We start from the raw sequence: 27726 nt of genomic DNA, 5'->3' as shown, positions 1-27726 counted from the left end.
GACCGGGGACTGAACCAGAATGCTCTTCTCTGTGAAGCTTACCTCCTACCCCAACTCGCCCAGGTTGTGCAGAGCGGGCCAAGGCCTTGCCTTACATGGCAACGGAGGAATCTGCTTTGAGCAGGCTTTTTGTTTTGGGGGGTTTGCCGCTTGGTGACAGCACACCCCCCTGAAATCTGAAGTCTGGGGTAAGGCCGAGGCCGGGCTTTCTCCTGCCTGTCGTCCCGTCTGCCCTTCTGCTGCGACAGCGCCGTGCCCATCCTGGCAGTCGATGGGCCACCCCCTCCCACAGGGCGAATGGAAGGGGCGAGGGCAGGGCGGAGGGAGCAGGGGGCACTCCTGGCAGCTCGGCGGTGGGGACGGGGTCAGGCGGGGCGGGAAGGAGCGCCTTGGTTTGGCGGAGGGCGCGGTGGGCCTCGGGGGAGCCCCAGGAAGTGGAGGAGGGCTTCCGGCTCTCAGGCTCCTTGAGCGTGGACGGTTCCTTCCGCTTCTGGGTCCCGGGTCTTTTCTCACCCGGGACAGGGGAACAGCACACCTCCCGGGGCAGGGGCAAGACAGGGGATTCTCCGCAGGGGCCATTCTGCCCCGTCCAGCCCCGTGGGCATTAGGCAACGGCCGGAGGCATTGTAGTCGCTGCCGCCCAGGCGGTTACTGTTATCCAGGAGGAAGAGGCCAGGAATGCTGCCAGCCGTGCTGCAGGGCCCAGGACAGCCCGGCAGCAGTTAATGACAGTAGTCCTAACAGAAATTACGGTGATCATATTCCTATTCAATCCTGAAGGAAATCAATCCTGAATATTCATTGGAAGGACTGATGCTGAAGCTGAAGGTCTGATACTGTGGCCACCTGATGGGAACAACTGACTCACTGGAAAAGACCCTGATGCTGGGGAAGATTGAGGGCAGGAGGAGAAGGGGAGGACAGAGGATGAGATGGTTGGATGGCGTTGTTGACTCAATGGACAGGAGTCTGAGCAAACTCCGGGAGTTGGTGATGGACAGGGAAGCTTGGCGTGCTGCAGTCCGTGGGAGCTCAAGGAGTTGAATATGACTGAGTGACTGAACAACAAATTCCTATCCTGCTGAGAAAGAAACTAGGGCTTAAAAGTATGAAGTCACTTGTCTAAAATCACACAGATATATCTCCAAGTGCTGGACTCCTCTCACATACTTGTGAGGGGAATCAGGATACATATGATGTTCTCATGAAACAAAGTCAAATGTCATTGTCAAATGTCACTGTCAGGCTTGACTTCACCTAATTTGCAAATACTTCCCAAAGGGAGTCTTTCCTTCTTAAGGTAATTGTACTTTCTTCCACACCCCTTGAATATTTTGTAGCCACTCTTTTTGGGTCATAGGTCATGGCCTCCATGTCTGTCACCTCTATTGAATTGGGGTCTCTTTGAGGGTAAGGACCATATCTTAATCTTCTTGACAGATCTCTGTGAGCTTCAGTTTCCTTTTCCAGAAAATGAGAACAATGGCTCCCACCTTGCCAGGTAGGCCTCCATTCAATGTTTGTGGGACACCTGGATGAAGCAATGATGTTGACTTTCCTTCATGCCCTAGTCTCTGTGACCCCCCCTTCCCCCTTCCTCCTCACTTGCTTGATGTCACATTTGGGTGCCAAGCGCCAGAGAAAGCAAAAGCTCTGTGGAGACTGTGAGACGCATCATTGTGCTCTGAGGGTTTTATCTTGTTTTTGAAAATGTGGTTTATTGGAACGCTGAGGATCAATGGTATCAAAGGCGACTGGCCTTCGAGAATCCAGTTTTCACCACAAATAGGAACCGATGGTGAGATTTAAACTTGCAAATAAATTTCTGCTGTGGCTGTTTAGATCATCAACAAATCGAATGTCCCTAAAAGAGATGAGAATTTAGGTGGCCACTTGGCAACCCCACGGAGCTCTGAGTGCCCAACATTGGCAGATGGCAAGATTCACATCCAGCCCATATGTGCTCCCCACTGAGCCACTCACAAAGTATGTCCACTCAATGGAGGCCTTGGAAACTCCTTAGACATCTTGGCCTTTACTCTGTTCAAGTCTGAGTCTGGCATCATTATGCAATCAGTTCTATTCTAGGCGCTGTGGGGTCAGAGTGTAAGTGACAAGGGCTTTGTTCACTAAATCATTAGTGGTTTTGAGGATACATCACTCATTCATTCATTCATTCATTTGACAAACATTTTTTAGTGTATTCTGTGCAAACAGCTGTGTGTTTGTGGGCAAACCAACCTCTGTGAGCCTCGGTTTTCTCTTCTATATAATAGGAATAGAAAAGCTTACTTCGTGAGGCTCAGTGTACAATTTCAGGCATACGGCAGCTACCCAGCAAATGACGGTTATTCTTATTAGATTCCAGAAAGCTATGATTCTTCACAGTTATCAGTTAAGGCATAAAAGATGTTTATATAAATGTATTCAGTGACATACAAATGAGTGTTAACATGTTGAGGACTCCAAACACTACCCCTGAATGATCTTAGAAGTCTCCACAGAGGAGGTTAGATATAAGTCTCAAGTAAGGAACAGCCCAGATCTTAGAGCTAGAATTAAGATTCAATAAGAAAGGTTGTTAGTAAGATCTCTTTGCCTCCAGCCTGGCACAGTACAATTATTGTTATTTTCTCATTTTCAAGTTGAAGAAACTAGAAGTAAATGAGATGAAGAATCTTATGCCCAAAAGTTAGATACTACCAATATGTTATTTTCACAAATGAGGTAACTGAGGCAGAGAAAAAATAATGCTCCCCCAGTGACACAGACCTCAAATGAGACTGAAGTACCCTGACTTCAGAGACTAGGATTGTAACCCCTGGACTCATTGGGAACAGGGGCTCATAGGAAGAACACTGGGTTTGGAGTCAGACCAACTTAGATTCTAATCTCTGCTCTAGCTAGTACTATCTCGTCAAGCTGGGAAAGGCAATTAACCTTCTGGGCTCTGGCTTCCTTATTTGGGAATTTGAAATGATGATATCCACCCTGTAGGACCCTCATAGAATAATAAACAGATATGTGAAGAGTTTTGCATAGCTCCTTAGATAGAGTGGGATTTCCCTAGTGGTCCAGTGGCTAAGACTTCACACTTCTAATGCAGGAGAACCAGGTTTGATCCCTGGGTCAGGAAGACCCCTTGGAGAAGGTAATGGCTATCCACTCCAATATTCTATGGATTTTGCTGGTGTCTTGGATGGTAAAGAATCTGCCTGCAGTGCAAGAGACCCGGGTTCAATCTCTGGGTCAGGAAGATCCCCTAGAGTAGGAAATGGCAACCCACTCCAGTATTCTTGCCTGGAAAATTCCATGGACAGAGGAGCCTGGTGGGTTATAGTCCATGGGGTTACAAAGAGTTGGACACGACTGAGCGACTAACACTTCATGACTTACAGTAAATTATATCTCATACTGTCATAAACTCTTAAAGTTTACAAGGACTTTCGCAAACATGACTGCATGGAATTTTCTCAGATGCCCAATGAGGTATACAGGGGAGAGATTTTTATCTCCCTTCTGTGAATGAGGAAAGTGATCCAGAGAGGCAGAGAAACGTAAAGGGAACTGTTCTAAATTCTCCCAGCTGTTTATATCAGCTAAGCAACACAGATATTCCAGCATTACATTATCTTGAAGGGTATAAAGGATTGGTCCCATTTTTCTAGATGAGCAGCTGAGGCTCACGGAAACGATGTCTCTTGCAGTGTCTATAGAACCAATCACAAGGAGGACGGAGATTTACACCGAGGTTTTGTGCGGACCCCAGGCATGCCTACGGTGGCGTGATTTGCTTCTGGGTCACAAGGCAGAGAAGGAACGGCCAAGAAAGACTCCCACCTTGGTCCCCAGCTCCAACTCTCTCCCTCCTTCACCTTACTGCATGGATTAAGCCCTCAAATGAGATGGATTCCAAATTCTAAGCAAACATTGGCTTATGCAAAAGGTTAAAAAACCAGAACCTCAGAGATAAGAATATCACCTGCCTTGATTAAACATAGGAAATCTGCCCATTATGGATAAGATTTGCTGTCTACGGGAAACCTTCCCAGACATAAACTGTTCCTATCTTCCAGCCAAAGTGATTTGGAGATGGCTTAACTAAAGAGACTTAAGCTGACCCACCTACAAGGTAATCAATGAAAAGGGACCCTGACTTTGGGAAATGTAATCTGCCATTAAAATCTTTGAGAATGATGGGTGTGGCCCTATGTTCTGTGTGACCGGAAGGTCTCTATGGATTGTGGGAAAGAGGGTGACCTGGAACCAGAGAGATAGGTATCAAGTTTGGGTTTCTCCGCTCTTGGCTGAATCACTCAATTTCTTTATGTATAATGGTGATAGTGATTTTTTTTTTTTTTTTTGCCACCACAGGATTATTTGAGACTCTGAAAACATAATGGATAGTGAAACTGCATTGTATAATATCTCCAACATTTTTTCCTTGGGGGAAGAAGCATGGAGAATAGTAAAAGAATTGGAGAGTACAGATATCTCTCTGTATCATTATTATACTCCAGAGGAGAGAGGTACCACTTGGTCTTGAGAAAAGAGCAATGCATCCTTGTGCTTATGATGTGTTTCACCAGATCCGGCTTTATAAACATGATGATGTTGATGATGACAGAGTACTTGACTGTTCACAACACACTTCCACATACAGTTATCATTTTCAATTCCCTGAGCTGACCATGCAGCTCTCTTACTTTCTGACCATTCTACAATGTTGCTACTGCTGCCTGTAATATTTTTCCCTTTTCTTTGCTGGACTATTTATCCTTCAATATCAATTTAGGGATCTTGTTCTTAGGGAAATAGTTTCTGACCTATTCTGCTCCCAACCTGGGTGAAGAGCCTTTTTGAGTGCTTTTTTGATCCCATCACTCATGTTGGAACTGCCTATTATTTGCCTATAGCTCCCCCATCCTCTTTCCATGACAGCTGATATTGACCTTTGTTCATCTTCGGACTCCCACACCTCCTAGAACAGGAGTAGGCACATGAAGAGTGGTAATGTACATTGCTGTAGGTATGAATGAATAGCGGAGTTTGACTTTCATGATAATCACATCAGGAAGGTAAGGAGGGCTAGAAGACACCTGAGAAGTGGTCCAAGACAATTCTCTATGTCAGACAGAGGAACCAAAACCCGCAAATTAGAGTCCTGAAGGCACTCTGCCTATTAGTGGCAGAGGCACATTAGACACGGCCCTTTGACTGGTTCACAACTGTTCTTTCTGTTTGTTCTGAGTCTGGTCTCCGAGCAACCTCGGGATGATGTTAGACATTTAGGTACCTTGTTCTTGGGCTGGGAACCCTCCAGACAGTAATCAAGGTTATGTAATGAAAAGGACACTGGGGTTATCCTTGACCCCTCCCCTCTCTGTTCTCTCTGGAGCCAATCAATCACCAAGACCTGTCAATTTTACCTCCCAAGAATTTCTTGCATCAACCATCTCCTCTCCATCCTAATCTTTCTATGACAAAAGACTACTCAATCTTGAGCCCAGACACTGCCAAGTTTTCTAATTGGTCTCTTCTTCTGATCCACCCTCTACATGATATATAGAACTCTTCCTTGGCTTCCAGTGAACCCTTCTGTGATGGTACATGAGAGTCCATGCCATGTGAACCCTTCAGTGGCTCCCAGTGACTTTGGAGAGAGTCCAAATTCCTGAATGTGGATTCCAAGGCCCTCTATTGTATGGCCCCTGACTTTCACCAGAGTTTTAATTTTCCCATCATTCTCAGGGACACTCTATGTAACCCTGATCTGTATAAGGTTCCCACTTTACACCGAGCTATTTCAGATCCCCATGCCTGTGGTCATGCCATTCCCCCTACCAGGAATGCCTCATCCTTTCCCCTTTGCCCCCCTATTTCGCCTGACTCGCTCTTACTCATCCTTTGACTTGTTGAAGCTCCCGGACTGGACTGAGAACTCACACAACAACATTTGCCCACCTCATGGTCAGAAACCAGTCTTGCTGCCTCTCTATAGCTCCAGCACCTGGCTTAGCAGGTACACTGTAAATTATGTACCTCAGCATGCCTACAAGAGTTAAGATCGGAGTTTCAATCCTATCTTCATACAGCTGTGTGGCCTTGAGCATATCATTTCCCTCTTTGGACTTCAGTAGTAACGGCCATGTGTGCTGGGCTGTGCTTAGTCACTCAGCTGCATCCGACTCTCTGAGACCCCATGGACTGTAGCCAGCCAGGCACCTCTGTCCATGGGGATTCTCCAGGCAAGAATAGCAGAGTGTGTTGCCATGTCCTTCTCCAGGGGATCTACCCAACCCAGGAATCAAACCCAGGTCTCCCACCTTGCAGGCAGATTCTTTACCATCTGAGCCACCAGGTAGACCTGATATAAGGTTTAATTCCTCCACTGTGAAATGGACCTAATCTTTAAGTTCCCTTCAAATTCTAAATGACACGCTTGCCACATCAATTCCACAGGCATAGTATTACCACATTAAATAGTAGTATCTAAATGGTGTCCAGGATCAGCAGTAGCATGATGGCCAAGGAATCAGACTTGACCTCAGATGTAGAGGTTGTGAACAACCGATTGGTGTTGTCTTACAGACTCAGTTTCCTGGTCTCAAAAAATGGCAGTAATAAAAGGCCTACCTCAGGTAGATGGGAGGATGGAGTGAGACGCTCTGTGTGATGTGGTATGTGGCCCCTTGCACTCAGGGTAACTGTAGAGGATGGCTCTGAGCAACCTACCTCACTTGATAGGGTATCACAAGAACCGTGAGGTCCAGCATCTGAGAGCTGGAGCAAGGTATGCATTCTGTAATTCCAGACTTGCAAGGATGAGGCTCAGATTTTTCATCCAGGGACCTCATCAGCCCAAAAGGCTGGAAATAGCAAGCCTCCCTTAATTATAATCTGCCACAGGGGCTGAAGACTCCAAGTAGTCTCACCAGTACCCTTGCTTGGGGAAGGCTCATCTAGGGGTTTGGGTTCTTTTGCTCTGCCTCCATCCTAGACAGAGGATTGTTTTATTTGCTTGTTTTTAAAGTGGAGTTTCTCTAACCGTGTCCCCTTTGCTTCCTCCTTTGGGAAAATGTCCCACTGCCTTTTGGGTGAGGCTAGCCGAGCCCTCCGAATGAGTTAGATCTGACCAGTCTTGATCAGCAAGATAAGGGGATGGGAGAGACAGCAACTATGCCACCTCCGCATTGCTGCTGGGGTGTGTTGCCATGGCTACCAAAGGCAGGGAAGCAAAAGAAGCGGAAGAAAAACAAAAGCCATAATATGTGTATACGTATGTGTCTGTGTGTGACTGCTTGCACATGTATGCAAGAGAGCTGGAGAAAAGGGGAAGGTTAGTCATTTTGGGAGCGAACAGACATTTTAACAACTGGATTGAAATTGTCCAAGGTGCATGAACATTCCCATTCCCTGTGTGAGGTGACCCCCCTCATGATGCCACATGGTCAGAACAGGCCCCGGCATCTTGGCCCCCGTTTCTCTCCTTCTTCTCCCTTGCCATTTGCCTCAACCCCGTAAAATGCTCTTCTGAAGTTGCCACATATGGCAGGCATGGTTCTGGGCACCTGTGTTTCTTACCTGCTTTCATCCTTGCAATACTCCTGCGAGGTAGGGGGTGCTACTCCTATTGTGCAGATGAGGGGTTAAGGAGAACAGCACAATGGCTGTGAAGTCAGAAGGTCTGAGTGAACCCCGGATCTGCCTCCTCACTGTGTAACCTTCAGTTGCTGCTGTGTGTCCCAGTGCTCGCATCTGCAGGCAGTGGTACCAGCCCTTCCCTTAAGGATGGGGATGGTTGGTACAGGCTGTGGCACGCGGTGAGCACCTAAGATGACTGCTGCTGGCCCTGAGTTTTCTCAGGGACGGACAGTGGGGAAGGAAAGAGTTTTTAATTCACTGTGAGTGCACAACCCCTGCCATGAATGGGGGAACCACATTACCATGGCTTCACCGCTGCTGGGGATGGGGAAAGACTGGCAGGATTGTAGACAGTCACTTCTTGCATAGCCCAGTTGGTAAAGACTCCTCCTGCAAGGCAGGAGACCCTGGTTCGATTCCTGGGTTGGGAAGATCTGCTGGAGAAGGGAGAGGCTACCCACTCCAGTGTTCTGGCCTGGAGAATTCCATGGACTGTATAGTCCATGGGGTCACAACGAGTTGGACATGACTGAGCAACTTTCACTTTCAAGTCACTTAGTCGTGTCCAACTCTTTGCAAACCCCATGGACTGTAGCCTGCCAGGTTCGTCTGTCCATGGAATTCTTCAGGCCAGAATACTGGAGTGGGTAGCCATTTCCTTCTCTGGGGATCTTCCTGACCCAGGGATCAAGCCCAGGTCTCCAGTGTTGCAGGCAGATTCTTTACCATCTGAGCCACCAGCTTCTCCACATGGGCTGCCCATCCGGAGCTCTGACACTCTAAAACTTAAGCTCTTTCTGCTCATCGTGTTCACCTGACTGAGATGCTGGGCTGACTTTCCCAACCTGGGGAAGCTCGTGTCTCTGGAGACATTTGCAGGAGGAGCAGTCGTGGCTGGTCTCCGAGACCCAGCCTGTGCCTGGCAGGGAGGAAGGCATGCAGCTCTCAGGGCTCTGGAGACCCTAGAAGGGTCTCCCTGACATTGTGGGTGAAGAGGTCTAACTACTGACTGACTGCTTCATTCAGGAACTCAGAAAAAAGATAATCATGTCGAGTGTTTTAAAAAGTGATTTGTGTGGTATATATAGTCAATGGAATATTACTCAGCTATAAAAAGGAACACATTTAAAAAAAAAATAAAAAAAAAAAAAGGAACACATTTGAGTTAGTTCTATTGAGGTGGATGATCCTAGAACCTATTACACAGAGTGAAGTGAGTCAGAAAGAGAAAGACAAATAACATATTCTAACACATGTAGACGGAATCTAGAAAAATGGTACTGAAGAATTTATTTATAGGGCAACAGTGGAGAAACAGACAGAGAATAGGCATATGAACCTGGGGAGAGGGGAGGAGGGGGTGAGATGTATGGAAAGAGTAACATGGAAATTTACATTGCCATATATAAAACAGAGAGCCAACGGGAATTTGCTGTATGGCTCAGGAAACTCACACAGGGGCTCTGTTTCAACCTAGAGGGGTGGGATGGGAGGGAGATGGGAGGGAGGGAGGGTCAAAAGGGAGGGGATATATGTACACCTATGGCTGGTTCATGTTGAGGTTTGACAGAAAACAGCAAAATTCTGTAAAGCACCTATCCTTCAATAAAAAATAAATTAACTTTAAAAAGTGATTTGAATATTGGGAGGATGGTAATATGGCTTATCGTGGGTGTCACTAGATTCTAGTCCCAGCTCCAGTGTTAATCAGCTTTGTTACCTTGGGCAAGCCTCTGCACCTCTCTGGACCTTGGTTTCCCCATCTCTAATGTGAAAGGCCTGGAACAATGGCAGTCACTTGATTTCTCTAATGTCCCTGCCACGCTGGTCTTCTGCGACTCTGACCTCAGTTGCTTCTGGTTTAAATAGGCTTCTGTTCCTCACGGTTGGATCTTCTGTCAAGTCTGCTCCTCACAAGACAGCAGCCTTTGCCTGGTGTTCACAGGCTTTTCCAGTGAGATGCCTGTAATCTCCGGGGTTATCTTTTCCCGTTTTCCTTCTCTGTCTGGGTGGGGACAAGCTGAGTGCTCTTTGGAGAAGCACATATTAATAACAGAGACTTGTGTTTGCTCAGGGTTTTAGAGCTTACGAAGGCATTAATATTATCAGTCACACAGCTGGGATGGGGTAAAAAGCTTAGCTTCAACTTCAAAGTCTCTACTTTTAACAACCCACATTACCTATGTCTTCAAAAGATCTCCTTAAGTTGAAGTTGGAATTAACCGATGTTCATTAAACAAACCAACACATTCTGTTTGGATCTGATTTTAAAAGAAAAAGCCAGAACCCCTTCTCATATCCAGTTACTCAGTTACTCATTCACCATATATTTACCAGATGCTTAATATGCGCCAAGCACTCTTTTGGAAAACATGGTTAGAAGGTAGAGTCAAATACAGCAGTTGCCCTCCAAGGGCTTCAAAATCCAGAGGAGCCACGTATGGTTCCATCCCAGCTTAAAAGTGCTGGACTAATGAGGTGAGATGCAGTATGCAAAATTGGAAAGAACATGGGTTCAGGAGTCTGAATCCTGGTTTTGCATCATGATTTTGCTACTAACAAAGAGTCCACGGGTAGTTCACCAAATCCCTCTGAACCTATCCATAGTAATACCACTTAGGATCTCTGCTGGAGTGTAAATGATATAGTGCACGTAAAGTGCCTAGGACATTGCCTGTCACATATGGGCAGTTAATATCTATTTATGCTTATTATTAATCATCGGCACTGTGGGAGGGCAAAGTGTGTCTTGACAATCCCACCCTGGCCGAGGGCTGAGGAGGTGCCCTGCGGGTTGTGCCCTGAAGGATGAGTAGGTCTTCCCTAGGGGGAATCCTGGTTTGGGGTGATGGGGCAAGGGTGGGGCAGGGGGCAATCCAGGTGTACGGAAAGCATCAAAGGGCTGACAAGTTCAGGCAGCCATGAGTAAGGTGGTGCGGCTGGTTGGTGGGGGTGGGGTGGAGCAGAAGATAATGACAGATTATCGTGGAAGGTAAATTGGGGTCATAGACTGTAAAGGACCTTGGGCGCCATGCTAAGGAAGTTAGGCATGGTTTTACAGTACAGGGGAGACCCTGGAAGTTTGCAGTGTGTGCTAGGGAAATAGCGATGCAAGTCTCAGTGTTAAAGATGGGACAAGGCTGGAAGTGAAGAAATTGACTGTGAGGGTGTTCAAAGGCCAAGGCGAGAGATGATAAGGGCCTGAGCTGTAGCTCATGGGGACAAGAGGATGCATTGAGAGGTGATTCGAGAGGTGCTGCTGGATACTTTGTTAGAGAGGAGAGGATGCTCACGAGAGGTAGACCAGAGTGATTGTGTGTCTTTTTTGTTTGTTTTGTTTTGACCATAAACTTGGGTGAATGGTGGGGACATAACTTAAGAAGGAGAAAACTTATTGGAAGGTTTAGGAATAATGTCAGGGTTCCGCTTTGAACGTGTGTTTGATGTGGTGAAGTCTGGAAGGCAGGTTCAGAGCTCAGGAGAAGAGTGTGGTCCAGGGATGCTGGCCACCCCAGTGTGGTAGTCACTGCCCCTTTCTGGTCTCAGCTTCCTCCTTTCCCTGGTGGTGGTCCCAGGTGGACAGACGTGCTCTCCATCCCCTGATTCTGCACGTTGACCCTTGAGGAGGCCTTGCCCTGCTGGCTGTGAGAGTCTCTGTCCCTGAAACGAGGTGAGCATTTCTAGGAGCAAGTCGTGTCTGGGTGATTCCTGCAAATAACTAGAAAAGAGGAATTTCTAGAATTCAAAGAAATTAGGGTGAATTCACTTGGGCTGAGTTCCTGTCTTGGTTTGTATAAAACAAATTCCCTGGTTTCCCAATTTCCCTTCACCCCGACGTAACCCTTTTTCTCTCAACTTTGCCTTTGGCCGCGGGTTTTCCTCCTCACCCACTCTTTGGCCTATAATAACAACAAAAACAACTGGCCCTAAATATGCAGCTTTTTCAGAGAAAAGAGGAACCCACTGATTCTTTCCTCCAGGTGTGGACTGTGCAGAGCTGAAGACTTGGGAAAGGAGCTGGTAGGACGTTCACCTTTCCCCCTGACTCAGAAGGGTGCTGCTCCGGCCCTGAGATTGGCCAGACGGAAGGGGACTGTCATTGACTGGATTCCTGCACCTCACCTGGAGCTACCTGCATGGAACCCACTAGAACACCCCAACACCCCAGAAAGGTGGATATTATGCCCGCTTTAGATATGTGGAAACTAAATCTCAGGGAACTCAAGTGTCATAACCGAGGCCCACAAACTCAGGGCCATAGACCAAGACTCAAACTCAGGCTAGTATTCATTCCCAAATCCAAGGCTCCCTCCCTGCCCCCACATCAAGCTCCGTTCTCAGGCAGAAAGGTTTTTGCCTCCAGGGCAAGTTATTCTTCAAGCCTCAGTTTCCTTATCTTTAAAACGATAATAAAAATTCTGGCTGTGCGCCCCTGTGCTGTCTGAAAGAGATAATAGATGTGAAAGTGGTTTTAAACTGTAAAGCATTAGGTCTGAGTCAGTCATTGTGTAATGTTCTTATTCCCTGGGCAGGGAAAGATCAAGTTTTAACTGTCCAGCAGATAAGACAATCTGTCCGATTTTTAAGGATTTCGGATATGGGGAAAGGTGACTTTTCCACCCATGACTGGTGAGTCTTGATATTTTCTCCAGGGAATCCCTCATTGCTATCTAGCTCCTGATGGAAACTGTATTTTGGGGGTGGAGCTCCTTTTATTTGAAGTGTCCTCGATTTGGTAAAAGAGTGTATCTGGCAACTTATCCTTCCCCACATCCTCCAGTGAGCAGAGACCTTGGGCGTCAGTAGCCTGGGAGTCGCTGTAATCCCCAGAACTGATAGCGTCATCTGAATAGTCCTGGCTCCTGGCTCTATATCACATATTGGGGCACATTCTTAAATTTTCCCTGGCTCACTATTTAACTGGAGATGGACTTTGAGCTCTGGTATCCTCAGAGCCCCAGACAGAACATGGCTGATACCAGGTAGCTGATCAGTTACTGCTTCTTCATTTATTCAGTGTGATCATGTATCCCTATGTATATAGGGATACACAACCAGAGATGCCGCCCAGTGAGAGCGCCACACGCCGCCACACACAGGAGCCCCACCTCGCCTCGACGAGCAAGAAGCCCGCACGCCCCAGCGAAGACCCAGCGCAGCCAGAAAAAGAGATAAACAAAATTATGTAAAAAAAAAAACAACCAACTCCCAATTGTGACATATCCTGTGATGAAAAAGGCCTGAGAGCTGAGGGAGCGTGGAGAGAGGGCCCTGACCTGCTCGCTGCAGGAAGGGGCTCTAAAGGGCAGGGCAGTGGTTAGGGGTGCTGGTAGCAGAGAGAGCACCCCCGGGGCTGAAGGGGCAGCAGCCGAGCTCGGTGTGAGCGAACCCGCGGGAGAGACTGTGTGCCTGGGGCCTAGAGGCAGGGGCGGGGGCCTCGGCCTGGGAAGGACTGTGGCCTTTATCCCCAAGAGTGAGGAGAAGCCACTGAGAAGGTTTCAGCATGGGAGTGACAAGACCACATGTGTGTCTTAAGGTCACTTGGGCAACAGCGTGGAGAATGGATTGGAGCTGGGCGAGCGTGGAATCAGGGAGGCTGGCTGGGATTATGAACTCAGAGATCCCGAAACCCCTCTGCGTGCCCCCGGCAGAGAGCTGAGTGTGGTTTGGATCTTGGAGCAACCGCCAGCGAATGTGCGAGGTCGGCAGTCACTAAGCTTCCTGTTTCCCCAGGCTCCCACATCTGTAAAATGGGGGAAGGATGACTTCCCTTGCCTGACTAATCTTTCCCTCTTAATTCCATAAGTTGAATACCAGTTGGGAGTCCTTTGCAACACAGGCTGGAAAGAGGCTGCCAAAACCAGCCACTGCGGGGCCTGTTTGCCTTGGCAGGTGTGGACCACCTGATTATCCTTACGCCCGTTCCGTAGACCAGCTATGTGGCAGCAGATGTGTGGCTAGTCTCCTGGGCCCAGCTCCAAGCAGAGAGAACTAACAGCAGCCTGATGTCCCATTACTGATGGAGAAGGAAATGGCAACCCAACTTCTTGCCTGGAGAATCCCGTGGACAGACGAGCCTGGTGGACTGCTGTCCATAGGGTCGCACAGGGTCGGACACGACGGAAGTGACTTAGCATGTATTCATGCATTGGAGAGGGAAATGGCAACCTGCTCCGGTATTCGTGCCTGGAGAATCCCAGGGACAGAGGAGCCTGGTGGGCTGCCGTCTATGGGGTCCCACAGAGTCGGACACGACTGAAGCGACTTAGCAGCAGCAGCAGCAGTCCTGTTACTGATGGCCCCAGCTCGTCCTGCTGCCAACACCTGGAACAAGCCCCGTGAGCATCCATCCTTTCCTCCACTTCTGTGAGCTTCCGCTCTCCTATCAGTGAAACAAGCCTATGCACATCGATCCTTCCAGGCAATATCTGTGACGTGCTACTATAGGGTAGGCCCTGGGTAGGCTCTGGGGACACAAGATAGACCTATGTCCTTCCCTTGGTTCACATCTCATTGCACATAAAACTATGTATATGAAAATGCTCTTAAAATTCTAATACTGTTTGTACTTGGAACAACTGTAAAGGGAGGGTTGAGCTAGAAATCTGGAAATTCTGCTTCTGACCCCAGTTCTCTTCCAAGGGAACTAGACCTGAAACACACGTCCACTGACCTTGAGTTGACAGGCCTGTGTCTTCAGTCGGATGGAGTTTATATGTTGTAATTCTATCTATCCTTGAAATCTGGATCCCCTTCCGAAATTCTGTACCTGGCTTCCTTTAGCACTTCCTGTTTTCTTAAAGATGCAACATTTGCTTTTGACTCTCAGTCCCCTCCTTATATTGAGTCCAGGGATCTCAAATGCATGCCGCCTGCAGTGGCTCTGTAGGGAATATGACGAGTGATGCATGCATGAGAAAGCTGGGGGCTGTGGCAAAAGAAGGGGGTTGTGCAGTTTGAAGGGGAGAGCTTCCTTTCAGCTCCAGAAAAAGATTCTTTTATTCAAAGAGGCGGGCTGGATCTAATTTCCGTTCTCCTTTAAAACCTCTCGGTTTTGTCCTTTTCTCTCCCCCCGCCCCCCATCACACCGTCCTCCAGAGCCAGAGGACAGTAGCAGTCTCATGCGTGGTCTTCCAGCCCACCGTTTTACCTTTCTGATCCCTTTTTACCAAACCTAAGCCGGAATCTTCCCACCTCCTCCCTTCTTCAAGAAACGACACTGACTCCCTAGAGACCCCGAGTCAGTTCACTGCACTTTACCTAGGATTGACTGAACACTCACCAGGACGGGTAAGGTATTGGATGCTGTGGAGACCAAAAGCATGAGTTACAATCAACAATTCAGTCACTTAAAAATCGCATGGACTGGGAGAGTGTTCAATCTTTGTGTACCGACCTTAGAGTCTGATGAAAATGACAGACCCCACTCCCAGAAAAAAACACAATACAAATAGGTAACTGCAAGTCATAGATACTAACTACAAACTGCGACGCTTCCTGTGAAGAAAAGGTCCTGAGAGCCAGCAGAGGATGAATGGAGAGGCCTGACCTGCATCCCAACCTGGACACCCCTCTTCTAAGCACCAGAGGTTAAGAACCCCCTTCCTTAAGAACGGGCAGCGCTCAGGGCTTAGTGTGATGCAGAGAAGGGGAATGGTTCTTGCCAAGGAAGCCCTAACACAGGAGACACAATGTCCCTTTGAAATCAGAGTCCTGGATTTGAGCTTCCACCTGCTGGGCCAGTCTCGTAACCTTTCTGAGCCTCACCTTTCTCATCTGTATAAGGGCAGTAAATGTTCCTCCTTTCAGGGAGAGAATGAAATAATCAAGGCGAAGCGCGGGCCGGCAGCGTCACTCAGAGTGTCGGGACCTTCTTTGCTCCTTGGACTCTCCCAGGTTTGCCTGGGAAGTGTCTGTGCTCCTTTCTTCATATCACCTCCAAATGCAAGTCCCTTCGGTGCTATCCGGACCCATCTGTCCGCTGGGGGAAATCCTATTGCCCCCCAAGCCCAGAATGCTTGTTTATCCCTGCCCTCTTTTTCGCTCTGTCCTTACTGTTCATTCATTCATTCACTCACTCATCTCAATGAGAGACTGATTCTCCAGGCTTCTCAGATTCCTCCCTCTTCTGGACAAGCCTGGAATCTCGGTGTGTGTGTGTGTGTGTGTGTGTGTGTGTGTGTGTGCACGTGCGCACACGCGCACGTGTGTGTAGGAGAGGGGTGGGGTGGGAGGAAGTGCTTCCATCTTAGATTCCTTTTCTGTGCCTGGTCCCTCGCAGGCCAGACACATCAGGTCTTTCTGGCCTTCCTCTCAGTCCTCACATCTAATCAGCCACCAAGTCCTCTCCAGGCCTCTGGCAAATGATCTTTTTATTCATTGGCATTGCTGTTCCTCAGGTATCAACGCTTAACTGATGTTTTTCTGGACCTTGGCAAGTTCCTCCTTAATGAATTTTCCAAGCTGTTATCCCATTTCCAATCCATCCTGGACACAGGCACCAAACTTAATTTGAAAATGACAGTCTTTTTTCATCTTTGTGTCTGGGACATACAACACAGAGCTTAGCTGATAGAAAGTGACTATGGTAGATTAAAGACGGCCCCGGATTCTTTGCTATTGTTTCTATTGAGCGGTGATGTCTAATTCCCTTCGCTTGGAATCTGTGCTGGTCTTAAACACTTGCTTACCATAGACTGCAGCAGAAACAAGGTCCTGGGACTTTTGAGACAATTTGGTAAGAAGTCTTGCAGCTTCCATTTAGATCTCTTGGAACACCTTCTCGTAGAGCCATGGGCTACCTACCATGTACAAAGTCCAATTGTTCTGAAGCCACCGGGTTTTCTATGAGAAAACCCAAGCCACATGGAGAAGTCACTTGTAGGAGGGCTGCTCAGCAGGTCAGTGGAGCTCCCAGCCCACAGAGAGGTGAAGTCGTTTGGGAGTGGACCCTCCCGCATTCTGCTGACTCCATGAGTATCAGAGATGAACTGCCCAGCTGAGGCCTTCCCGAAGTCCAGGCCCACAGAATCATGAGCAAAATAAAATGGTTGTTTGAAGACTGTCGGTTTTGGTGTAGCTCATTACATATCAGTAATAACCAAAATGGGGCTTTCCAGGTGGCACTCGTGGCAAAGAACCTACCCACCAATTCAGGAGATGCAGGAGACACAGGTTTGGTCCCTGGGTTGGGAAGATCCCCTAGAGAATGGCAACACACTCCAGTATTCTTGCCTAGGGACTCCCCGGTACAGAGGAGCCTGGAGGGCTGTGGGCCATAGGGTTGCAGAGTTGGACAGGACTGAAGCGACTTAGCATGCACACAATAACCACAACAGTGCTCAAAAACTGCTGAGTGAATAAATAATTCTTTTGCTGTAGGGCGCTAATAGTGTCATTGCCCTCTTGGAGAGCGCTTCGTGGCTCCCTATTGCCTGAGCAATAGCGTTTTGTGCCTTTAGTTGGCATTCAAGGTTCTTCATCATTAGGCTTCAGCCTGCTTTTCAGACCTTACTGTCTGCTCTCACCTGGGGTGGATCCATCCTATAGTGAAGTTTGTTTGAGCTGTTTCCCAAACATGCAAACACTTTTCCAGTGATATGTCCTTGCTTATGTATGCTACCTTCTCCACCTAAATGCCCTTTCCTCTCGTAGCCTCACCTCAGGAGGTCAGCAATCAATTGTCCTTAGGAGTCAGACACCTCCTCTGGTTGCCCAGGCCAGCAGGGAGTCCTCCTCCTCTTTCTGGCCCAGGTTCATTTGCTGGCTTGTTTAGCTCCTCTTTGCTTCCACACGCACATACCCTGTTCTTTCTTAACCTCTTCTCCTGCATTGTAAGCTCCTTGTTTTGGGGAGGGGGTGCGTGAGAGAGGTCCTGGCACCTCACAGGGTAAACAAAGATGTCGTGTGTGGCGTCCCAGGCATGGATCCTTGCAGAGCGTGAGTCAAGCCTGGACAGCGCATAATGTGGCACGGGGGTCTTCCAAGCCAGGTGTATGTGTGCTGGAATGGGGGAGGGGTATTTAGGAGCAGTGTAGGCTTTAGCATAAGCTCAGATTTTTGAGCCATAACCGTGCCACTGACTGTATCACTTTGGGTGAAACGCTTCAACTTTCTGAGCTCCAATTTCCTTATTTGGAAACTAAAGACTTCGGATGAGAATGTGTATAAAGGGCCTAGCTCGGCTCTTGGCACATGGCAAGCCATTAATAACTGTTTGCTGAACAGATGTGACAGGATGGTTGATCACCTTCCTGATGATCAGTTACAATTATGGCAAGATTGGAGAGAATGCTCTCACACCCCTCCCCCACCAATAAATAAAAATTGAGGGGGGGGGGAGAGAACAGTGAAGACGCACCAAGGAGACCCAGTCACCCTCAGCTATACTAATCTGTGTGATCTTCAGCAAGCCCCCCGAGGTCTCAGCCTTCTCATCTGTATATCGAGGGGTGGGCATTGGAATCTAAGCTCCCCTCCAGCTTGGGCATTCCAAGAGCATTAAAGAAAAAGGATGAATCACCCCTTCAAAATACCAGTATGGGCTGAGCCCTCCGCCTGCTGTCCACGTCCAGCACAGCTAAGAGCTCTTAATGCACAGCCAGCCTCCCCCTGCAGCTGCCACCAAACTTCAAGCCCCTTTCCCAGGAGTCTCAGAAGCAAGACTGATAATGGACCCCTGGCCTTCTCCATCTCAACAGGGAACCAGATCCCATTCCCAGACTCCAGGGGCCAGAGGGCCCTCCCCTAAGGGGGCTGGCTTTCCGTGGACATTTGGCCTCCGTGTGCGTGTGCGTCAAGTGTGGGGTTGCTGGAAGGGCGGAAGGAAGGGGAAAAAGGGAGGAGTTGAAAACAGAAGAGGGTTGATGAGTGAATTGGGGCAATTGGGGCAGGAGGACTAGGGTGCTGGGAAACCTTGCCATTCTCTTCCAGGATTATAAAGAAGTAGAAGTGTCTGTATCAGTAATAGTGATAAATCTCCATTCTGGGGGGGCGTGGTCCCTCAGCAGCTGCATAAATTCACAGACACGGGCTGTCAAAGCCTCAGAAGACACCGAGATCAGTTTTCCTTCTTACAGGAGGTAGACACGAGGTGACCGCAGAGGACAGTTTCTGGCCTCTCTGCCCAGAGCTCTCTACTCCTTTCCGCGTTGATGCTATTATTAGTATTATCAACATTAATAATAATGGAGACGTAACCGGCTGTGCCTTAGTCACGAGGTTCCAGGAACCAGAGCCGCCTTCGCTCTCTTGTGGGGCTGGCTGGGTTCTCCTGGATCTTCTCTGCTGGTCCGGAACCGCTGCGGGTCTGCCCTTTGGGTCTGTCTGTCCAGGGGTCTGTCTACTGCTGGTCACGTCTGCAGCCCGGGTCCTCCTAGCTCCCGCGGACTCCCGCTCTGAAAGCCGAGAAGCTCGCCGGCTGCGAGCGGGTTTTCCAAGTGGGCAGGGGTGGGGAGGAGGGGCAGGCGGGCCTGCGGGCGGAGGGAGGAGGGGGCGTCGCGAGGGGAAGACCTCGCATTGTAATCCAATGACATTGCCAACGTGGGGGCGGGGGCGCCGGCCTCGGCGCGCTCTCCGAGTTTTGGCTGCCCGCCCAGCTGGGAATAACTCTCTTCGCATAATTCGCGTGTTTACCAGGCATGAAAATTCTTGCTTTCGGCTCCCCCCGCCCCGTAAGCCCCCTCCCCTTCCCCCCCCCCCCCCCCCGCCCCACCACCCCCGCCCTGTGCAAGAGAGATTCTGTCTAAAAAAATATTGGCCCGGGGCACAGAAAGTTTTGCATAAATTCATAAGTGATGAATGGCTGATTTTAACATTATTTGGGTATTTGTCAGAACTTAACAAATATACATGGGGACGGCGGTTCATAAACTTAAACATCTCAATATCCCCTTTCTTCTGGAAATAAATTACGTTTGTTTGCCGGGCTTGGAGTCTTAAGGTAGCCGACATTAGGAATATTTTAAAAGCCATCATCCATCGAGCATGTCTCCCAGGCGCCAGGAAGATTAAATGAAAGAATCATAAGATGGAGGTCTTTAACTTTTAATCCTTTTACAATGAAGCCTCAGATAGTCGCGGGGGCAGGGTGCCCTCTCTGGGGGGAATAATGCCGTTATTCCTCTGCTCTCGGTTAATGAATACCCTAACGTCTGTCCCACGGCTGACGGAGGCAGCGCCGGGGAGGGGGTCCGGCTCCCGAGCCAGGCTATTGAAACTAGGAGCCACAGAGGCTGCGTCGGGAGGGAAGAAAGCGCCCGGCTGGAGGGACGGGGCGGGCGGGGCCGGGGGCTCGGCGGCTGCGCCGGGGACCAGCGCAGGTTTGAAATAATTAGCATAGATTCCTCGGGACTCCGGCCTGGGGGGCGGGACGCCGGGAGGGAGGCGCGGGGAGGTGGCCAGGGGGTGGGGAGGGAGCACAGGAGAGCGACTTCGGAGTCCAAGATAAATAAAAGGAGTGCTGAGCGGTGTCAGGAAGCCGGCCCACGTGGAGCGGCGCGGATGGGCGCCACCGCGGGCTGAGGCGCAGGGACGCGCGCGAGTCCCGAGCCGGCCTCGGGACGCTGGCTTCTCGAGGGGTGGGGTGGGGGGCATGTTTTGCACGTCCCTTTAAGAGGTCACAGGTCTGTTACCCCTTATAGAACCCACACGCTCAAAGATCTGACTCCGATTTCGCCCCCCTCTCCCACCCCCACGTGGAGTTAAGTGTCCAGAGGGGGTCACGCCCGGTGCCCAGCTGTAGATCCCCGGGGGTGACGTTTTTTCACCCAAATTCGGACTCCTCTGAGCCCTCCTTAGGTCTCAGGGAAGGGAGGAGGAGAGTGTCAAATCTCCCAGCTATTCCCAGCAATTCTGGCCGAGGGCCTGGATTTCGGGGCCTCAGACCTGCAGGACTCTGGAGGCTGTGAGTGTCGATTCCAAGGGATCGCCTCCCCATAGCTTCCGAGAGTGCAAAGGGTTAACGCGGGCGGGTTGTTGGTGGGGGGGGGGGGTGTGCGAAGCGGGAGGGGTGGCGGGATCTGGGTGGGCGCGCTCTGATCTCCCTCCTCCACCCCCCCCCCCCCCCATTCCTCGGGGGTCAAGTTTCAGCGGCACTCCGCCCCCAGGGTAGGTGTGAAAGACACGTGTCCCCATTGTGAAGGGCCTGTCAGGCAGGACAAAGCGGCCGCCCACCCTCCCCCCCCACCCCCGCCCCTCGGCCCAGCCTGGGGTCAGCTCCAGGGGGCCGGCTGGGTGTCGAGGTCACGACGGGCCCGAGCTTTAGTGACATAGGGAGAAAAGGCTGGGAGACTGGGCGGAGGCCACGTGATGCTCAAGTGAGGAGTTTGAGAATAGCCCCCCCCCCCAATGAAAAACTGAGCGGTCACTTCCAGCACCCCAGAAGAAGGGATGAGCCCCTTCTCCCAACAGGCAGAGTAAGCACAGCGGCGCCCCCTACCCGCCCCCCCAACCCCAACCCCCCATCAATCACCAACACAGAGAATCGCAGTGTGGAGCGCAGTCGGTTTTAGTGGTTTTCTTTAATCCTGCTCTGCACTTCTTTCTCATTTACTACACGGGATATTATAAAGAATAAATAGCAGATACTCTTAATTTACAATGATTAGTCATTCCATTTGTTCTCTATATTTACAATAACTGTAAAATAACATTGAACTCTATAGCTTCTTCGAGGTCCAAGGAAAACCAAAACACTTTCCGAAGAATGGAAAATAGCTTTTTAAAAGTCCCTCTACAAAAGTTCTCCCCTCTCTTTGTACTTTAAGAAAAAATAACTTTCCCCCCCACCCCTGCTTCGCCATGCGAAGGGCACTGTAATATAAATAGCAGGTTAACATTATTAGCAACAACCAGAATAAGTCTCTCTTTTCTCTGTTCGTTTTTTCCTTTTGCTTAAAAATTTTTTAAAAATACAGTAGAAGCCGGTAACTTTTAACGTATAATACTGACCTTTTAATAAGTAAATTAAAACTGGGACCGTATATACACACAGATATACATTCCTACACAGTTAAACAGTGCATTACATGAACCAGAAAGCTAGGTCTCTGTAGCAAAAAAAAAAAAAAAGTTCATTGAATCCCCTCGCGAGAGGGTGGTGGACCGTGCGGGGGGCGTCGGTGGGGATCGATCAAGTGTCCGGGTGCGGGCGGGGGGCCCTGAGTTCTAGCATGAGCACTTGCACTCGGAAATGATGGGGTACTGGATGGGAATCCAGCCGCAGCGCTGGCCCCCGCGCCGCTGACAGCGCCACCGCAGCACCGTGAGGTGCACGGACTTGGACGGCTTGCACACCATGCCCTCGGGCACCGAGCACGAGCGCTTGCTGAAGCAGCTGCCCACCTTCACGTAGCGCGGCCAGAAGCGGCTGCCCAGGTCGTTCCACGCGTACAGCACCGGGCAGAAGGTCTGCGACCACAGCCACATCTGTAACTTCCTCCGCAGCTTCTTGCTCAGGCGCTGCTTCTTGCCCGGGGCCAAGCCCTCGGAGAACTCCAGGGCTTTGATCTCGCTCGGCATGGCCCCCGACGGCCGCTGCCGCAGCAGCTGGTCCAGCTCGGCCAGGTCCTCGGCGCCCCCGGCCGCCACCCCGCCCCCGCCCGGCCGGTCCTCGGGGGGCGAGGTGGCCATGAAACCCGGGTCGTAGTGGCCCCCGAGCAGCGAGCGCAGCAGCGTCTCGTTCAGATCCTTCTCCTTGGGGTCAAAGATAGGGTCCGGGTGTTCGATGAGGTCCACCAGAGGCAGGTTGTCGCTGGGAGCCGGGCGGATGTGGAGATAGTGCTGGCCGCCGGCCGGTGCCACCCGCAGCCCCAGGACCACCACCAGGGCGTAGAGGGTGACCCCCAGACTGGGGCAGCGCTCCATGCCTCCGGCGCGCGCCCGGGGCTGCTGCTTCGTCCCGCGTCCCCGGAGGAGAGCACGCCGAGCCCGCGGCGCCGCCGCGCTCCCCCGTCTCTCCGGAGGCGGCTCACCCGAGGCTGGGCAGGCGCAGGGCCGGCAGCATGAGTCGCCCGCAGAGCCCTTCGCGCGGCGCCGGCTCCCACCCGGGCGGAAAGGAGGCGCGCAAGCGGGCCGCCACTCTCCTCCCTGCTCTACGCGGGCAGGCGGCCGCGGCGGGGCATCCGAAACCACTCCAGGGCGACCGCGGGCGCTGGGGGCGCCGGCTGCTCGCTGCCTTCCCGGGCCGGCGGCGGCGCGGGGCGCGTGGACGGGCCGCTCTCCCCGCCTCCTTCTCCCGCGGCTCGGCGTCCGGCCGCTCGGGGCAGCGCCGCGGCTCGGGCCGGTCCTCGGGGCACTTCCCTCCGCCCGCTCGGGGCTCGGCGGCCGACTCTGCCCGGCGGACTCCAGCGGCGGCGGCGGCGGCGGCGGCGGCGGCGGCGTCCGCGCACGTTGGCACCGGTTTGTCTGTCTCGCAGGGTCCAAGCCTTTAAATTTCCTGCACTTTCAGCTCCATCACCATGGAAACCACTGACTCTCTCGGCGTTGCCCCCTCCCCCTTCTTCCCCCCAAACAACAACCCCACCCCCCACTTCTCCACCCCCGAGGAGCCGGAGCCGCACAGGCTCCGGGGGAAGCCGCCTGCACTCGCCGCGGAGGCGGCGGCGGCGGCTTCGAAAGCGCCCGGGCTGTGCCCCGCCGGACCCAGATGCCCCGGGAAGCCGACAGCCCGGCTGCCCGCCGGAGCTCACAGGCGGCGGCGGCGGCGGCGGTGGCGCTTGGCAGGTCTCCGCGCAATTTTCTCTCTCCCCCACCACCCACCCCCCTTCTCCTCCTCCGGCAAAATGCACCGCCCCCCTCCTTTCTCCTGGAGCAATGCAACTGGGGCTCTAGGCGCCCCGCCAGGGCCAGTCCCGGGGAAGGCTCGCGGCTGCGCTGGAGCCGGGCTGGAGGGTGCAGGGCCGGTTTTGGGGGGTGGTCGAGGCGGGGGTGGGAAGATCCTCACTAGCTGGGTACTCTGCCCCGGGAGGGGAGCTGCGGGGCGGTGCTGGGGGCTCGCTTCTCGGTGCAGTTCGGTGCAAGGAATGTCTCCATGTGCAGGGAGCTTTTTCCCCGGGCGCGTCTCGCCTTCTTCTTCTCTCCCGGGCTCGGGCTAAGTCCCCTCCCCCTCCCCCCAACGCGCGCGCACAGACACAGACACACACACTCACTCACACACATACACACACACACACACACACTTTGCGCCGGAGGACTCCAGGAGCCGCAGCGTTGCGCAGCGTGATGCAATTCCTAGGAAGCCTCCGGCCCGTGTGTTCCCCGGGCCCTCAAGGGGGGTCGGCTCCTCACCCTCCCCGTCCCCTCGGCCGGGCCTGCACCCTGAGTGGCCGAGCTGGAGGGGCGCGTCCGGCTTCAGGGGCTCCCCTCGCCCGCCCGGCTCCGCGCGGCCGCCGCTCGGCTCCCTGGGGGCGGCGCGCCCTCTGCCGGCCCGCGGCGCTCCCTGCACCCGGCGCTGGAGGGGGGGCCGCAGAGGTGGGTTTGTCTGCGGTCCACTTGACCCGACTGGGTTTGTTTCAGTGTCCGCGTCGTTGTGTGGACGTGGGCGTGCTGATGTGCGTGTGTGTGCGTGCGCGCTGACGAGTGAGTCTGCTGCGTACTTCCGAAGAGGAACTGGCGGCAGGGCACCTGAGTCCTGGCCGGGGTCCGCCCCGATGTCCACCCTGATGGGGCTGTGTTAACCTCGGAAGAGCCACCTTACTTTCTGCGTTAGCGACATAACCACATGACTCTTCCGGATCTACCTTTCCGTGGTTCTGAATAAACCTCCATGATGCTTTCTCTTCCAGGACCAGTCTGTCTCTGATGGGAGGTGGATATTTAAATGACACTTCTGGTCATTTTTCCTTGAATGAGGGGCTGAATCCAAGCTTAAACACTCAAACTCAGTTTCCTTTGAGGGGCTGTGATTGGAGTCTGGAAAAAGCTGGGCAACAGAGACTCGGCGTGGAAGACTCAAGCATTCACAGCGTTCCACAGAGTGGAGTTAGAAGTCTCGTTTTGACAGCCTGAATCACTCCAGTTCCTTTCCCCAAAGACCTGTTTTTTTCCTTTCAACCTTTGCAGCTTCCCTCCCACCCCACCCCACCCCCACGAAACACACACAGAAGTTTATCATCTAAGGAAATACACTTTGTTCCGAGGCACAGTATTTCTGGAAAACCCCAGCAACTGGGAGGGATGGCTAGTTTCAGCTGAAATCAGTTCCTTAAACTTTCAGATCTAGGCAGTATCTAGAATTAGACAATCAAGGTACTGCCTACAAGGAAATCTTGCTTTGAGGAATACAGGAGGTAAGAACAACTAACTGGTTGCTTGAATTGCATTGATTCTGAAATAATATGGGACGAGAACCTTGCACACAGTAGGCTCTTAAACAGCACTCCTTTCTTTTTGATGTGCTTTAGGGGGCTTGGCACTGGTTTGTTTTCTTAGGAAGATTAAATGTTCCAGAACAGTTCTGCCACTGCTGTGAATTAACTAAGAGAATAATTTTTCAGTAAAGAGTTCAAAAGGTTAAATTCTAGCCCAGCTCTCCCGAGATGGCGGGTTCCAGTTAGTGACATTTTCTTGTGCTGTCTTCTCTTCCATTGATCTCCTCTCCTTTCCTTCAGATCACCTGTTTTTGTTTGAAAAGCAGCCCAGATCCTTCAGTCCTTTATTTAGGTCGGGTAGAATGAAAACAAACCATGTCAGACAATAGACTGGGTGACCTGTTTATAGAATGTCCACTGGGTGAAGACTGGGCTGGGGCCGGGTTGGGGGGGCGGTGGACACAAAGGAGAAAGGAGTCACAGTCAATTGCTCCCTATCGAGATGTTTGCAGTCCAGTGAAGGGGGATATGGTAAGTGTATGAAGAAAACTTTAGAAGAGTGTGGGAAAAAAATCTCTAAATTCCCCTAAGAGCATAGACCAGTGTTTTGCAATCTTTTAAAAAACTCATGCCCACTTTTGGTAAATATTGCAGTTTCATGCTATCTTCTGAATGTTTGAAATTTTATAATACATTATGATGATTCCCTGGTGGCTCAGATGGTAAAGAATCTGCCTGCAATGTGGGAGACCCAGGTTTGATCCCTGGGTCAGGAAGATCCCCTGGAGAAGGAAATGGCAACCCACTCCAGTATTCTTGCCTGGAGAATCCCATGGACAGAGGAGCCTGGCAGACTGCAGTCCATGGGGTCACAAAGAGTTGGACATGACTGAGCAACTTCACTTTCACTTTCATGATGACCCAAAAAGTTGAAACAATTATAAGCTATACTCTGTTCAAACCACACTTCCTCTTCTTCAGTGTGGAGTTCTGAAATGCCCCACTTGGGGCGCCTGCAATCACTTCCCCACTCCCTGCCACACTAGCGTAGCCCATATACTTAGGTACTGGGTGAATCAGGGCATGCTGTTTATTAGAAGCTAAGTACTACCAATATCTTAATCGTGAGCTGAACTTTAGCTGGGCTTGGTGAAGAAAAAGGATATATTTATCTGAGTAGATAAAGGAGGAGATTTGAGTTTGCATAAAGAAAGGAAGCACACCATATCAGGGACGGCTAAAAGAGCTGGGGTGTGGGGAATGGGAGAGTAACTGTCATAAACAGAGATGCTCAGCATAAAGACAACCTTCGCAACAGGTGGATCTCAGTTAGAATTCTGGTCCTGCCACTCACCAGCAGGGCTACCTTCTCAACATGGGCATCTTAACTCCAAACTTCCATTTCCTCCTCTGTAGAATGGGGATTACACACACCTCTCACAACTGTGTTCTGTATCCTTTATAGAGATAAAGGAGGCTATGCTTAGCTCAGTAACCAGGGCAGGTTATACAGTGGGCAATAGATTTCCAACATATGTTAGTTCTTCTGGGAACCCCACCACCTTTGATTGACCATCTCTGATTTGAGCCAGAGGGGCTTGGTGGGCCTGGGCTTCTGTTGGAATCACCTCCAACACTGTTGGGCCTGCTTTCTGTCCACTCAGTGTGTGCAGCTGAGCTGTTCTCCATGGCTCCTGGCCTGCAGGAGCTTAGGGGTGGGGAGCTGGAATTTCTTGGGGGGACTCAACAGCTGACCCATTTCCATGCTTCTGCTGCTCTATTTAAGAAGGAGCTTGACAAGGGGGACAAAGTGGGTATATGTATTCAAAAAGAAGCTGTGAGTGGTGGGGAGATTAGCTAAAGGAGGGATGGTTATCAGCTCAGTTTGCTGATCAAGGGGAGCAGGCAAACATCAGGGGGGATTGGCCAGGGCCCTGGGTCTTGGCAGCCTATGAGGGAAGAGTCTCATCAACAGCGTGACTGCAAATCCATTCTTGGAGATCTGTGTCCCAAGATTCTATCCCTGCCAAGTACTCTGGTCAAGGGAGGCTGAGGCAGCCTTCTGAACAATGGCTTTGGCAACTCCAGGTCAAGGCAGCAGGGCCCTGAGGACAGTTACTTATGCATCTTTTCTTATTTTCAGCTGATTCTCAAAACAATTCAATAATCTTATTTTATTTTATTTTTTGGCCGTGGAAGCATAGCCCCAAGGAAGCTGTGGGTGACATGCAAAGGACGTGGGACTTGACTTTGGAAAACCAGCCACCTGCCTGGAGAATCCCATGGACAGAGGAGCCTGGCAGACTGGTGTGACCCTGGGTGAATCACCGCACCTCTCTGAGGCCCCATGACATAGAGGGGTCAAGAGACAGGAGGCACCGCAGAGGAGAAGGCATGTCCACAACTTTTAGGCCCCGCATCGTCCCAGGCACACAAAAATTGTTACTCTGATTCTGATGGTCTTTTGGGTCCCCTACATGTCGAATTTGATGGACTTGCTCTCAGTGAGACCCCAGATGGCATCTTTGGGCTTGACCCGACTGAGCAAAATGAGGACAAGTCAGCCACAAGGCTTGTCACTTTCCTGTCCTGACTGCAGGGGGAATGTGAGAGGGGAGGGGGCTTGTAGGGTGGGAGCTTGGTGGGCACCAGGCAGCCTGCAGGAGGCAGGGAGAGCCCTGGCCAGTTCAGGACCGGCAGCCAGTGCAGCTTGGCCATGAAGTCTAATATTTTGAGCGTGATTATTTCGGTGATGAGATTCCGGCGACAGCAG

General features: G+C 51.1%; 1 protein-coding gene across 1 annotated transcript; it reads right to left on the bottom strand.

Moving 5' to 3' along the window:
• Positions 1 to 21135: 21135 nt before the first annotated feature.
• NOG (noggin) lies at positions 21136 to 22763 on the bottom strand. The gene has a single exon (XM_061140937.1). The coding sequence runs from the start codon at positions 22507 to 22509 to the stop codon at positions 21811 to 21813; it is 699 nt and encodes a 232-aa protein (XP_060996920.1). The 5' UTR covers positions 22510 to 22763; the 3' UTR covers positions 21136 to 21810.
• Between the last annotated feature and the right edge of the window lie 4963 nt (positions 22764 to 27726).

This window comes from Dama dama, chromosome 5, assembly GCF_033118175.1.
Source record: "Dama dama isolate Ldn47 chromosome 5, ASM3311817v1, whole genome shotgun sequence".
Lineage (NCBI taxonomy): Eukaryota > Metazoa > Chordata > Mammalia > Artiodactyla > Cervidae > Dama > Dama dama.
Note: the sequence above shows the minus strand (reverse complement) of the source record. Positions and strands in the feature narration are given on the sequence as shown.